General features: G+C 27.7%; 1 protein-coding gene across 1 annotated transcript; it reads right to left on the bottom strand.

Annotated features, from left to right (window-relative positions):
* Positions 1-337: 337 nt before the first annotated feature.
* On the bottom strand, positions 338-5,389 carry LOC137831982 (uncharacterized). Its single transcript, XM_068639919.2, has 5 exons — positions 5,206-5,389; positions 3,329-4,574; positions 2,911-3,054; positions 2,370-2,555; positions 338-699 (listed from the first exon to the last, which is right to left on the bottom strand). The coding sequence occupies exons 2-5, from the start codon at positions 4,514-4,516 to the stop codon at positions 619-621; spliced, it is 1,599 nt and encodes a 532-aa protein (XP_068496020.2). The 5' UTR covers positions 4,517-4,574; positions 5,206-5,389; the 3' UTR covers positions 338-618.
* Between the last annotated feature and the right edge of the window lie 10,627 nt (positions 5,390-16,016).

The following is a 16,016-nucleotide window of genomic DNA, read 5'->3' as shown; positions in this document are numbered from 1 at the left end:
TACAGCAAACAGTACCTACTTAGTTTTGTTTTGTGGTTTTATTTGTTCACAAACAATTCAAATGTCCTTCGATACTTTGAAAAAAACAATACATACAAATCATTAAATCTTATTTGAATGATGAAATTAAAACATAAATTTAAGCATTTCTAAGTACTAATCATATAATATAACTACTAACTTTCTTTTATTTTTTCTTAACATTATGATCCATATTTACATAAAATGAAAAAAATATTTCTCCATGTATGTGTATATATATTATGGATGTGCAAAACACACACAGTAATAAATCATTATTTCATAAAACAATTAAAATTATGATAAAAGACATACATACACAAAACTAATTGTAAAACTATTAAATTGTAACAACTATTTCCCAATCATCAATGTTATGATCCGACATATTTCATCACTTTTTGAAAGTCTAATTAAAATGATAATTCATTTATTACAAAGTACGAGAGAAATGTAACAAGAGTTATAGCAGCTTTTTTAATCAAAGCTGAAGTTAACAAAATTTGAAATGCAAGCAGCCCAGATGACTAGTCCACATTACAGTGGATATCGTATTCCACAAAACCCACCATGTTTAAGCTTGAAAGACAAAGTAAGTTACTTGTAATGCTGAGACACTTCCCAAACCAGCTTATCCATGAAATGGCATTTCTTGTCAAATCCCCAGCCTGGGTTGCTCTGCATCATATTTCAGACCAAGCATAAATAATGTGCAGGATATTCCTTCCACTAGTTTTCTGACTAGCATTCATATTCATTAATAAAAACGCAAAAGAATATATATATATATATATATATATATATATATATTATGTGTGTGTGTGTTTTTGTGTGCTACTGGATTGTTTATGCAATACCTCAATCACATGCATATAATTTATAATTTTTTAGCATTAGGCATTTACAGAAAAAACTATATCATATACTGCACATAAAGCCTCCAAAACAAACAACAGGTGTTTAACCTTCCGAGTTCCATTGTTGTTCATTTCAACATAAGAAAACTACTTTAAATTGAAGTTATAACCAGCTAAGCAGTAACCCTAACCAACCACTAAAAATTTCATTGTCCATCATTAAAGTCAATCATTTAGTCAATACTTTTTTCTGCTGTACATCTTTACGTAATTGACACCTTTAAGTTAGTAAATTGTTTATTTCTTTCAAAGAGGTGACTGCAGCAGCCACACCACATAAAACTCAGCCACACGAATAACAAAAATAAAAAGTTACAAACATACCATTTTATATATGATGCCCACTGAAATAACAAATAAAAACAAAACTAGATGAACTTTTAGAAAACTGCAAAAGAATTGGTCGAGGGAATTTTCAAATAATTCATCGAGCAAGCTCCAAAGTCCTAACTTTTCAGTTATATTCAATCTCTTATGCGAAGAAAATTGTTAGCACACAATTATATGCTTGTAATTTTTGTGAAGAATCTGCAGTCAGAAGTGGACAAGGCATATATATATATATATATATATATATATATATATATATATATATATATATATATATATATATATATATGTATGTATAAATTCATGAAAGGATAACAGAGACAGAAGAATTATAAATCAATCTAAGGACAAGGAAATTAATGCCAGACTCAGGAAAACAAAATCCTCAATACATCAAGATTTGGACATTAGATATACTATCCTTTCCCGATTCAGATTAGTGCAACTCCAGCTACATTTGTGACTACAGCCAGAATCAATTGAATACCAAAACAGCTGCAAACTTCATATAATCATGAAATAGCAAGGTTCTGAATGAATTCTTTAATGTACAAAGCCATAAATTCACATTAATATGGGGAACTAAAGTTTGGGAACCTCCTGGATTTCTAATCATACAGTAAATAACTATCTCATTCCACCAAAGCCAACTCCAATAGCTAACAATCTTCATGCATTCCTTGCCAATATTTTAAATAGATCTAAACAAATATTTTAGGCAGAGCATTGTTTTTCCTATCTATGCCTTGTCAATAACAACCATTCTGCCTTGGCACAACATCAAATACATATTCTATTCGCTCCATACATTGGGATTTATTTTATCAACTAGAATTTAGATTTGAAATTCCTAAAAAAATAGCAAATCTTTGTTGTAATTTCAATTGATTATGCAAATGTTGGGAAGTAGATTCTCTACTGATATCAAATTACAAGATAACATACTGAGGAAAGGGGTTCCTTTACCACTGAATTACATGGCAAGTAGAACATCATCGGCAGAAATACTTATAATAAGATTATCAACATAAGAGGAAAACAACTAGCCTTAGTAAAAGACATTTTATGCCCAACACAATATCAAAATTTAGAGCTCCAAACCTGAAGAGAGACCACAGCACGGTTTGTAAATTGTTTCACTGAAGATGGTGCACTTTCAGGAAGAGTTTTAGCAACTCTTTCTAACTCTTCCTGTTGCTTCTTTGCAGTTACCCTATCTGGTCCGCTGTAGTGATCAACAATCTCTTTCAAGAGTGGAACTTGTGCCATTGTCTCTTCCATTATTTCCTAGTAGGATATAAAGTTAGAAAATAAAAATATCCCAACACATGGACACACACCCATAAACTATAGTAGAGAACATAAAAGCAATAGCCTTTACCTATTAGCAGCTATAAAATAGACAACTATTTCCAAACATAGTGACTGAAACAGTACTTGTCCAATGTAATTGTTACACAGGTTTGACATGACAAAGATATTGGCAACCAAGCCATAAGATTATTAGTGTCGGAGATAGTGATGAATTAAAAATTAAAAAAAAAACATCAGTATCAAAACTTGTGCCCTGAATCATTTGCAATTAATGTACGGTATCAATCATAAGTCATGGATAATGGATAGGATTTACAACAAAATATACCTCCCACTCTTCCTGACTTTGAATCCCCTCATATGCCATTAAGAATGGTTTCATCTTCTCAAGTGCATCACGAAGAGGAATTGGTTCCTTCTCATCAATATCTGGATTATCAAATTCCACCAAATATTCTGGCTCAAATTCAATCTGCAATAATCAATAAAGAAGCCGAAAAAAAACACAAACAGTTAAACATTGAAATATAGGTACTAAACAGAAATAGAAGTTTGGCAAAAAAAATTCCTCGAGAGAAATGTAGTCTTTAGATCTAGAGTATCGGATGATTATAACGAGTTTCCTCATAGCAATTCAATTAAGACTGGAGAATTTCCCTAGATGCAGCTATACTACATAATTATATTTCCACTATCTTTAACTATTTCTCAACAAATAAATAAAGATATCTGTAGAAACAACTTACTGCATAATTGATGTCTAATGCGTCCAAATACTCATCCTCTAATGGCGATGGCAAAACTCTACCAGCCATCTCCTCAAACCCTTCAGTTAACTGATTCATTATTTCTGGCCCAACCTTTTTGGCTAATTTCTCACCATCTGCATCATCCCCAACATATGGCCCTATATCATCTGAAGCCTCTGCATCCATGAATCGACCACGCCTTTCATCCATATCCCTCCCTCTGAATCCTCCTCTTCCGGTGCCTCGGCCTCTACCTCTGCCTCTGCCCCTGCCTCGACCAAGCCCACCCCTCTCTCTAAACCCTCTTCCTCTTCCAGTGCCACCTACATCATCCTCCCCTTGTGACAAAAAGTTCCCTGCATTCCTCACTGCATCATCCCGGCTTGGTATTGGCTGTCTCTCATACAAAGTGTCAGATGCAGCAGCACCACGAGCTCGCGGAGCACGAAGATGCCTATTCTCTTCTGTAACTCGCGTTTCCGGATCTGACTGTTTCATGGGCTTCCCCCGTCCAAGTCCAGACAACACCTCTATTATGTTGCCTGGAAGTTTGTTAGCTTGCTCAACATCAATAGGGAAATCATCTCTTGTTGTTGGAGAAGCAATGTCCTCTCTTTTGAAGAAAATGGGCTTTTTGGGTCCAGAATCTGGTGGCCCCAAATCATTTGGAGGTTGAGGTACAGTAGCTCGGCCACGACCAGCAGGTGACTGCAAATCATTTTGATGGCGGGGCACAGTAGGTCGGCCACGACCAGCAGGTGACTGCAAATCATTTTGATGGTGGGGCACAGTAGGTCGGCCACGACCAGCAGGTGACTGCAAATCATTTTGATGGTGGGGGACAGTAGGTCGGCCTCGACCAGCAGGTGGCTGATTTATGGAAGATAAAAATGATGAAAAAGAAGGAAGACCTGACGGAGGCATTGGCTTGCCACGACCATGGCCATGACCAGAACCAGGAGGAATGGGTGACTCTGTCGTGTCAGATTTGGGCTCACTAGAATTAGGCTTCCCAGGAGCTCTTTCATTGAAATTGAATGGCCCTGAACCAGGGGGGGAGCCTCCACGACCACGACCACGTCCGCCATCACCAAAACTAGAAGATGTAGAGAATGCAACTAGCGTTCTTCTGGTGGCATTTGAAATAGTGGAGTTTGGGATCCTTATTCCAAGGTTGCCTCTCATTGACACAGTGAAACAAATGCTTAATTGGAAATGTCAAAGAGGTTTCAGCAACATGAACCTGATATCCCCAAAAAAAAATACACCACAAAGTTTATATGAACTGTTGGAATAGCCAATAAAATACATCAAACTAGCACATAAAACTACACATTTCAGAACTCACCAGCATTTCATATTTATTTTTCTTGTGCTATTTATATGCATCAGTTTTACGTTAACAACAACCAGTGCATCAATTGATGATTAAACAAATTTACTCAGTTCATTTTTCAACAATTTAAAACAAAATCAATACTAGCTTTACTGTTTACATTTAACAATGACGATAATTGAGCACAACTTTTTCCAATGGTTCCATTGTAAAACATCATTCACAACACAGCACAACCATGTTCTACTTTGATAAGAATCTGCATTCCTATAAAAAACCCAAAAAACAAGACTTGGCTGAAAATGAACCCAGTACCCTGCCCCAATATCATACACCCTCCTTTTTATACAGAGAAAAGAGGGATGATTTTTTGTGTGTTATGAGATGAGTTTTGTATAGGAACCTCTCTGTTACTCTAACTAAGTGTAATCGCGAGTTCCAAATTAAGGGATCTGTGACTGTGTGTTCATCGCGTGAACACCTATTGGTTGCTCCAAAATACGAGAGAATATGAATTGAAAGGAGAAGATGATAGTACCTTGCCAGCAACGTTGACGGTGAGACGGTACGCTCGCCGGAATCGACTTCGCCAGTGGTGTTCTGATGCTAAGATAGGGAAACCAGAAAACACACAACACATTCAGTAGCGAAGAAACTGATTTTCTTTTTGTCACTTCAGGAGGACGACGAAGCCACAAAAAACGGGCCACAATAGATAGCCCAAAACAATACTTAGCTAAAGGCCTTCTATTTAACAATTTCTACCTGCACTTCCATGCTTTCGTCCTGCACCTCTGTAGAAAATTACATTCTGAATTTTAGAGTTAGAATGCATTTTCAAACCAAAAAATATCTTCTAAATTATAAATTTTGGAATATAATTTTTTATTCTAAATTTTAAAATTTGAAATGTATTTGATATATTTGAAATAATTTAAAGTTTGGAAGATTTACGAATTATATAATTTGAAAATGAAAAAAAAAACAAATTTTACATCTTTTGTTAATGGATAATTTTGGAATTGAAAGATTTATGGAGATGGAGGAAAAAAATATGCGGTGGAAGAAGAAATTGACTTTTATTTTGGGCTGGCAAGTATAAAATAAACTAACGAGTCCAACTTTAAAATTTCAATTCAAACTTCATATTTTTTCTTGTTCTCAAGTTCTATTGATCAAAGATAGGCACATCATAGTCTGCTAGTAAAAAATGTGGGTCAGTTCAGTTTTTTCATTGACCTGCTTTACTAATTTCGCTTAACTCGTAATTCGTGTCACTCTCTATTGTCATTCCTAATATCAAATGCTGAACAACAAAAAAAAAATTAAATTTCATGGATGATTAAGATAGATAAAAAATAATTATTATAATTAAATGCTTAATCATGTGGATTTTCAACTTAATATTACTAACAAAATTATTCTTTGAAAAAATTGTATACCGAAGTAATCTCTTTGAGAACCAAACTGGTTGTAATATATTGGGTCTAGATTTGAAATAAAATAAAATTGAATTTATGTAATTAATTACCTTTAAATTAACGTATCATTATAATTTATTGAACATCAAAAGCACAAAATGTTAATCTAAAATAATTTTAATTTTTTTTATTTGCAGCTGAAAGAGATGTGATGAGATTTGAATTGTAAAGAAAAGTATCCTTAGTCATGTCTTTAGTTTCTTGAATTAGCTAGGTCAATCTAAGTAAAATGTTATTAGACCTAACCTATTTTTATTTTCAACACCTAAAAGTCTTATTCTTCACACTCAATTTGAAACGTTTAAACTGCTACTTTAATTACAAAAACAAACTATTTAGATACATTTTGTTATAATTTTTTATTAGATTATAACGTTAAAAATTTGGCACTCTCGCCTCGTTTCAGTTAAATTTAAGAAAGAATAAATTTAAATGAATTTCAGAAATTAAAATTTTTTTTATCAATAATACAATTGCAAAAGAGGAACGAAAATTTGGTATATATGTTATTTTCTGGTGTTCTTTTATGGAGTTTAATAATGATAAAAAAAATAAGAAATTATTCATGAATAATAAACATAGCGTCATTGCCTGATTGCATACGTGTATCTACATTTTTTTGTATTTTTATCATATTAAAAGAAATTTTTAAAAAATTGTATTATCTAAAAAGGAAGATGACCTTGAAAACTAAAACTATAAAGTAAGTGGTATTATAGACAGTTACGCAAATAATAAATCCATTTACGTAAGAAGAATGAAACACTTATATCACCAAAATATATTTGAAAAAAAAAATATATATATATATATATATATTGGAATAGTTCATTTTATTATTGTTATAAATTATAGATAAATTTCTCAAAAGATGAAAGAAGACAGAAGAAACAATACCTTGAAAACTAAAGCAACTATATTATAATAATATAATAATATAAATGAATGGTTTGAATTATTAAATATACATTACTCTGTAAAATAAAAGTACTTCACTGAAATAACCCTACCTTAAAATTTTGAATATGGAAACATAACATATGGATGTATACAATTCCATTGCATGATGGTATTAAAAAATACATACGTCAACAGGATAAACCTCTTATTATTATTATTATTATTATAAATTATAGATAAAATTATTCCAAAAAAAAAAAAGAATTAACAACTAAAACAATTATATTGTAATAATATAAATTAATGAATTAAAAAAGTTATATGTTTAAGTGAGATTATATATTGAATAGGATTATGTATTTGAAAAGGGTATTATTACTATATAAAGTAAAAGTAATTCACTTAAATAACCTGCCTGAAAATTGACAAGGTAAAACACTTGGACTGAGAAAGTCAAAATGATTTGGTAGATAAATATATTGTTAAAATATGTTTTCTCTAATGTTTCAATTGACTCAAACAACTCATGCTAACAATAAATTATATTAAAAAATCCATAGGCAAACAATGGGAACACAAACTTCAAGAACACAAACTTTAAGGCAGAATAACCAGATTCGATTATTTTTGTTTTGGTGTTTAGAGAGAGCTTGCATTATTCATTAGCAAGTAGAGGAAGAATTTGAACAAACTTTATGACCACCTTTTTGGGATGCAAGTAAGATTGAAGAGAAAACAAACACAAATAGCAACAACTTGATCTTGTTCCTCAATCACAATCTCCTTAGATAGAAAAACCTCTTCCTATACATGCATGAGCAAGCAAAGAGGAAAAACTCTGAAATGCAATGTGTTGTGCACAATTAAAATAGCTTCATAAATAAGAAAAGAAGATTTGACTAAGACTTTGGAAAGAAAGATTAATCTTGAAGTAGCTTAGAACATAATATACTATACATAGGGTGGTGAGTGAGTGAGTTGTCTCTTTCAATTGTTATGGAAAAGTCAGAAGAACCCACACTTTGTGTTTGGCTCATTTGCCCCTAAGAAGTGCACACCAAGTTAGATAGGCATTGAAAATTCAAACACTACCAAATTCCATAATTAAACACAATTATGATCCTCTAATTAAATATTGTCTTAATGACGTATAAAATGGAAAGTTGCAAGACTTTGCCGTATCTTCAGGATATGTAGCACCACCTTCCTCAGTGCCAAACATTATTGGAAAACAAAACAATTCCACTGTTGACATCTTCAATGGTTTCACACACATGCATGCATATATCATTCTTTTCTGTTTTGTTTCACAACGGTTTCCTTCCAAGGTGGATAAAGGGAATCATATGTTCATGTTCTATTTTGTAGGGTATGGTGTTCTGCGTCTGTTCCTACTTACGATAATAAAAAATAATTTTATATTGTTGCTTCATATTTTATTGTAAGAACGGTATATATGAGAGTCTAACACTTCTCTTAAATGACGTGTCCGTTAGACATATGTATCGGTGTCAACATTCGTACCACATTTGGAAGACACTTATCGGTGAAATATTCAATTCAAAAAATATTTATTATATTTCTAACAATTCTAGCACGGTTCTAACACAATTTTAAAAAGGATAAATACAATAATTTTTTAAAAATTTAAATTTATTGTATAATTTTTTATTATAATTATAAAAGTAAGGAACAAATTATTTTGAACTAATCATGAAAAACATATTCTTGCTTCGAGAAAAATCTGAAACATACTTATACACATGAATATTTATTGTTAATTTATATAACTATATAATATATAGATTTGTGTTCTTGTGTCCTATATTTTACAAATTATACGTATCTTTGTGTCCGGTCTTTATAAACTATATGCGTATAGTTTCTGTATGCGTGTATTTGTGCTAAAGTACAGAAATTGATAGGGGTTAAATTTATTGGGATAGTATTATATTTGAGTATTTAATGTTATACTTCTTTGATGAAGAATGAATGTTTATCAATTGTTTTTATTTCTCTCTCTTCTAATCAATAATTAATTATTAAAACTAAAATAATTGTGTAGAAATGTATAAAGAATGTTCGCGTGCTTTTTAATGGTAAGTTGGAGTTAGGAACCAAACATTTTATAACACTTTTTTTGTTTGACTTTTTTTTTATAAAAATAGAAAATAATTGGTGGAGGGTTAATTTAAGATGGTGGTAGAATAAATGGAGGTTGAAGCATGTGGAGAAATGGTTCACGAAGTGAAAAAGAGCAGCCACATAGAAACAAAAATATTCCCATCCCAGTTTTTTAAATATTAAACCAATTAACAAAATGTTAAATTAGCTGTCCCAAACAAAATGACATTTCAGCTGCTTCAATTGTTTATATATATAATTTTTATTATTATATTATTTTAGTTGATTGAAAAAAAGAAGGTACCAAATGTCTCGTATGGCAATTTGAAAAGGTAATTGAAAATGGCACGAGACATTTCACAAAATTTGTGTTAATATTCTCTTAATTCATACAAGTAGATAGAAAGATACATTCAATATGTTTTATTTAATAATTGATCATTAGCTTTAGACACTACATGTGAATTAGTATGACCAAGAAAATGGTACGTGAAAAAAAGTAAAAACTTGTGTAAGAGATGGTGTATAATTTGGTTTAGGACTATGTATATTTGTAATTATATGATTAAATGTTTTTCATTATCTTATATTTAGCGGTAGGACTAGTGGAATATGTTAATTATGATCCCGGTTTGTGAATTCTTTTATTAAGAACTGTAGTGTAAATGGTGGAAATTACATTAATATTTAATATTATGGATTTGATTGAGATTGTCATCTCAATAAATCACATAAAAACAATTAATTTAAAATGATTTTACAAAATCTTGTTGAATATATGTTTAAAACTTAAAAATAATAAATAAATTAGAATATATTAATTAGTATGTAGTTAAATTAAATTAAAAATAATCTTAAGAGACGTGGTTAAAATAAATTAAAATTAATCTTCTGACACATGTTAATACTAAATAATAATTAAAGCGTCGAGGAGCTTTTGTAGGTACTTCACATTTTGTTCAAGAGCGGAAAAAAATTGACAAGTAAAACAATCATATCAACAAAGTATAAATAAAGACACATTTTCAATTCATATAAGAACACCAAAGTCATTGTGGAGTCTATAGGAAAGATTCCTGAAGAATTCAATGATATTTATGAAAAATATAACTAACGATAAAAATAAGTAAATGCAAAAGTAACCTAAACTAAAAACATGACTTTACTTTTGCCTTTTCAAAAGGAAATTATCAAAATGAAACAAATGATTACTAAAGAAATCAACATCTCATACATTGGAGATAGAATTACAACTTCACACATCAACAAACAGTTTGATTACAATGGAAAGTGCTTAATCACACCCTTTAGTTTGCAAAATAATGAATGCACAATTCTCTCCCAATTGGAAAAATTTAGGTATCAACTGATATGATAAACAATTGACCCGATAAACATGTTAATGTGCATGTGATCCAGATGAACTTTTACACTCTAACTAACATGATATTTTGTCGCGTTTTTCCTACATAGAGGCGACATTAAGCTAGTTTACGTGTCTTTCACCATTATCTATAGATTGTTTTGAAACTTTAGTAACCAAATTCAAAACACAATTCATAATGAGTCAGTTACGTTTGACGTTGTTTGTCTTTGACATCATCATCTAATAGAATGGAGAATCATTAAACCTCTTCATAGAGAGATTCGAGAAATTTAATTTAAATATCCAAAACCTCAGTTTTAAAGTGACTCTCCATCATCTAATTCTTAAAATCATAGCTCACAAATGAAAATGTATTTTGTTTTTATGTCTTGATTACTTACGTGGTTAAAAGTATCTTTATTACTTAATACCTATTAGTAATATATATGGAATGAAATATTTTTTATGTAATTAATATATGTTATCCCTTACTCATTTTTAATTTAAGACTAAATTTATAAATACACTAATAATAAATTTCCTGATTATTTGTATGTTTAATTTAAATTCAAATGAATAATTAAAATAATTGTATAATTCAAAATTCTAAAATATTTAAACAAAACAGTTAACATTAACAATAATTATAAAAGAACACTATTTTTAACCTTGGACTTAAGCACCTTCACAATAAAAGTCATATAATATGGTAAGGTGTACAGATAGGTTAATTAAAGAAAGAAGTTACGTGTAGAAGAAGAAGAAGAAAGATTACTTGGTGAGTAAATGTATATCTCTTTTTCTAAATTGGTTTCAATGTCATGGCAGTGGTTAACTACATCTCACCAATAATATCAAAATCAAAGGAAATTATTTGAGAAATTTGTTTAGTTTAGACAAGTTGGTATAAAAAGGAACTGCACCAACCAAAAAGTACAAGTCTTCTCTCTTTGCACGATAAATATATTTCATGGATTATTGTTTACAAAATTGTGCCTAATTCATTGCCTAATCACACTTAATTATTTGTTTACTTCAAAACCATTTAAAGTGCCAAATCTTTTAAGCTCATCCACTCCGCGTCAATGGAATCAATCCAAACGTAAAATATAAAACCATTGGAATAAATCCCTCACTCGTTTTTGGGAAGTGTTTTATGTAATTTAAATTATTGATTGAGAATAATAAATATAATAATTAAATTATTTATAAATATAATAATTAGTCTTCAATATTTTTATATCAACATTTTATGTTTTTTAAACAAATACTTTTCTACAATTTTATTAAAAACATTTATTTTTTAAAATAATATTTTTTATTTTATTTTTTTCCCTCCATATTAAAAAAACAAAAAATGAAATAAAAGACCCTTCAATTTTATTTTATTTTTCAAAAAAAAAAACGAATTTTATACTGATTTTCTGGTGAAATTACTTAATCATGTTTTTGCTACTACACTAAATCGTATTATTTGAATAATTTTTTGATATAATATTATATTGGAGAAAAAAATAAATTAAAAATATGTTATTTTGAAAAAAAAATGTCTTGTTTTTGTAGTGGCCTGAGTCACTACTCAAGTAAATTGTGAGAAAATTAATTGATATTTAACTAGAATTAATTCAATTTTATACTATTTTTTTTCTTTTTTAACTTTATTTCATCTTCTCATTTCTACAGATTATTTTCCTATCAGTCTCATTAAGATTATTTTTACAACATACTTAAATATATATATATATATATATATAAATATAAGGGTATAATTATTTTTCAGTAAAAAGTATTGTATTGAAAAAAAAGTACGCATGAGTTGTTTTACAAAATATTAATCATTTTTGCATTTCAAATATATTATGAGTATAATTAAGAAGTAGCCGTGATAGAAAAAAAAAAGTTTGCTTCGTTTTTTTTTTCACTGGAAAGTAATAGTTATATATATTAAAAAATTTGGCTGTTTATTTTGTGAATTTTATCACTTTTTTTCTTCTTATTTTATATATTATTCTCATTATTCCTATGTTTTTTTGGTCGGAGGATAAAATATAATACTTATAAAAAAATCTAATTAAGATGGGTTAATTTTTATATTGAAGGTGGAAAAAAAGTACTCAAATTGAATCAACATAAAGTGTTTAGATTAATTTAAAAGAGTACTTATTCTCTTATAAAGATTTCTTTTGTTACATATTTCATAAAATTTTCAATTTCTTTAACTGCAAGTGAGAAATGAGAAGCCATGGTTATTTTTTGTTTATAATAAATTTAAAATTAATGTTTTTAAAATATCTTTCACTCTCTTATATAAATACATGTATGAAAGTTGACACAGAAAAATAACTTTAAAAATTTATTAAAACGTAACTAAGACACACTATAAATAAAACATTAACTTAATTACACATTTTATAATTCAACTATCTTTATTTTAGTCTAAATTTATTTCTAACTTATTTTAACTTTATATTTTCACTGTTTTCATATTCTATTTATTTGTTTAATGTACAACAAAATATTGTGTATCTTTACAAAACATGCGTTTTATCACAATTTTTTTATAAACCATATATTTTGTTACTAATATAATAATCAAATATGAAAAGATTGAAAGAAAATTTTTAAAATAAATAAATTAATCCTGTGATAAAATTTCCTAAATGATGATAGTTGAGTAGTAAAATATGTAATTAAATTATTACATTTGTAGTTTATAACATTTGTGATAAATTTGATTTGATTTTTTAATTTATTTTGAAATTAATTTAGATACTTTTTTATTTGAAAAAGAAAGTATATTTTAAAAACGTAATAATTTTGTTTGAATTTAAAAAAAACATGGATGGGTCCCATAAAAAGTATGTGGTCCCCACTGAAGTTTAACAGTGACGTGAGGGGGGGCATTTACAAAGTGTGCCGCGTTCGTCGCCCAAAAGTACATAACAAATGTTCTTATATTATTGGATACTCGAAACGTGCTTTTCAAAGAATCAGAAATTTATTAACTTTTTTTTAATGGATTTCTGCCATTTTAATATGGGGTTTTAATTTTTGGGATGACATTTCCATTTTACTTCTATAATAAATATTAATATTTACAATAAAAAAATTAAAAAAAGAAAATACTTTTTTATATTTTTAAAATGAAAAATGTTTTAATTTAAAATTAACATTTTTTTATAAATAATTCAAATATTAATATTTATTAGGATGTAGGGTGGAGTATGACATGAAATAATTTTTTTTTTAATATTTTTATATTTTTAATCCAATTAAAATTGACATCAAACACACACAGATAATTTCACACAAGATTTTATAAAACAAAAAATAAGTTTTGTTTTAGATGAATATATTAGCAAATTTTTATAAACATTTCCTTGAAGTTTGTAGTTGAGCATTATAAATAAGATATAATAACACGAGTTTGAAAAGAAAATAGTATTAAATATTTCTAAAATCACTACAATAAATTATTTTTTTAGATATTGCCTTACATACACCATGCCAACTTATTTAAAAAACTTGAGAGAATTGTTGAATTCACTTTTTTATTATAAAATTGAGTAATATTGTTTCAATATCGCAATTGTAATTAAAAAAACAAATGTTTATTTGTTAAATAAAGTTGTGACAAGTTATCATACAATTCATAGTTTAATTTTTAAGTCTTGTATTTAATTTGTTTAGTTAACGATCACAACATTGAAAACAACAAATTTGTAAAATGATATCATAATAAATTATTGCATCTGATTGGTTGTTGATTTTTTTTCAATGACACTTGAGTTTATAAAGTTTTCTTTTGGTGATAAATTAGTTTTGTAGTTAATGTTTTTTAAATAATGTTTATATATTTGATTTGATTAAAAATCACGCTGATACATTTTTCGTATGCTTGGTTAATGTGTTAACATTTAAATTAAAAACATCAAAAGATAAAAACAAGTTAAGTTAATGTTTTTGTTATAAAAAATATGAGTGCCAATCCTCGTATACTAAAAAAAAATCATTAAAATTGACACCTTTATTCTCTTGTCTTTTTCTTGTTAATAAATGAATGATGATAATGATATCCAACGTTAAATTTACGATTTATATGAAAATAATATTGTAAATAATAGATTAAAAAAAATAAAATACAATGTTATCTATGTTACAAATAAAATTTTATAAGAAATAACAAAAGAACACATGATAAATAATGGTAGTGCACTACATTTAATTTTAGAAAGGAAACAAAATATCAAAATACTGAAACAATTACATTAATCCTATTACAAATATATAACAACCATATATTGAAATGATACAAAAAGGAGTAAATAAGACTTAGTTGAAATTGAAGGTACTAAATTTACACTAACCTCCTAGGTATCATATTACCTCTATTAATATTTGTCTCCAAAATAATTCATATCACATGTAAAGTATAAATATGTTTATTTTCCTTTAAATGTTTATGAAAATTGTTCTCTTATTTTAGTTATTTTGATTGTAATTTAATATATTTTTATTTTCTACTTTTTTTTTAGTTGTAAGTTAAACCATCTAGTATTTTATAATTTTGAATTTCATATTTTGTATTTAATGATAATAGAAATACTTTATTCAAACAAGAATTAAAATTTAATAAATTTAAATATTGCATTCAAATAAAATATTTTAAATTTATTAAAAGTTAAGTAATTTTCCATCAAACACAATATTAAATACTTTTAAGTATTACTACTTTTTCCAAAAAACATAATTCTTATTACTCATGTATTTAATGGTCACTTTGATCAAATAATTGAATGTAGATTTATAAGGTATAAAGTATTAAAATTACATGTCCACATTTGCACTTTCATTATTACTAGGATACTATATTCATAATTATCTAAAATTGATTCCTTATAAAAACAGAGCAAATTAAAGGTTACCCATTATTTTATAACTAAAAATAATATTTGTAGATTTTAAATCATAAAAGCAGGTAAGGATTACAAGAAGTAAAGTTCGAAAAGAGAATTAAAGTAACTCAATGGAAAAAATATATTTATATATTTTCATATATAGCTACACAAATAATAAGTTTAATTTTCCATATATGCATTTCTACAAGATTAATAAACTAATACTAATAATAAAATTAACCTCACTAAATACAGAATTTATTTTAAATAATTTAAATATAAACTTAAATCATCCAAACACAACAACTTTAGATGTTAAAAACATTAGTATTCTAAAATTTTCAATCTTTTATTTTAATTCTTAAACTTGATTAAATCAAACCATAAACTACAAGAATGATTCCATATGCTTCAAAAGAAAAAAACTATTTTAACATTCTATATTTTCTCTAACATCTATTTAACAACTACATAATAATAAAATATTAAATTAAATTATTTAATTAAAATATAAATAAATTATGAAATAAAAAATTAATAAAAGTAGTTATTAGATGAAAGTGTAAATTTTGAAGAGTGT

This window comes from Phaseolus vulgaris, chromosome 6, assembly GCF_051622355.1.
Source record: "Phaseolus vulgaris cultivar YP4 chromosome 6, ASM5162235v1, whole genome shotgun sequence".
Lineage (NCBI taxonomy): Eukaryota > Viridiplantae > Streptophyta > Magnoliopsida > Fabales > Fabaceae > Phaseolus > Phaseolus vulgaris.
This window is presented reverse-complemented; position numbering and strand designations above follow the sequence as displayed.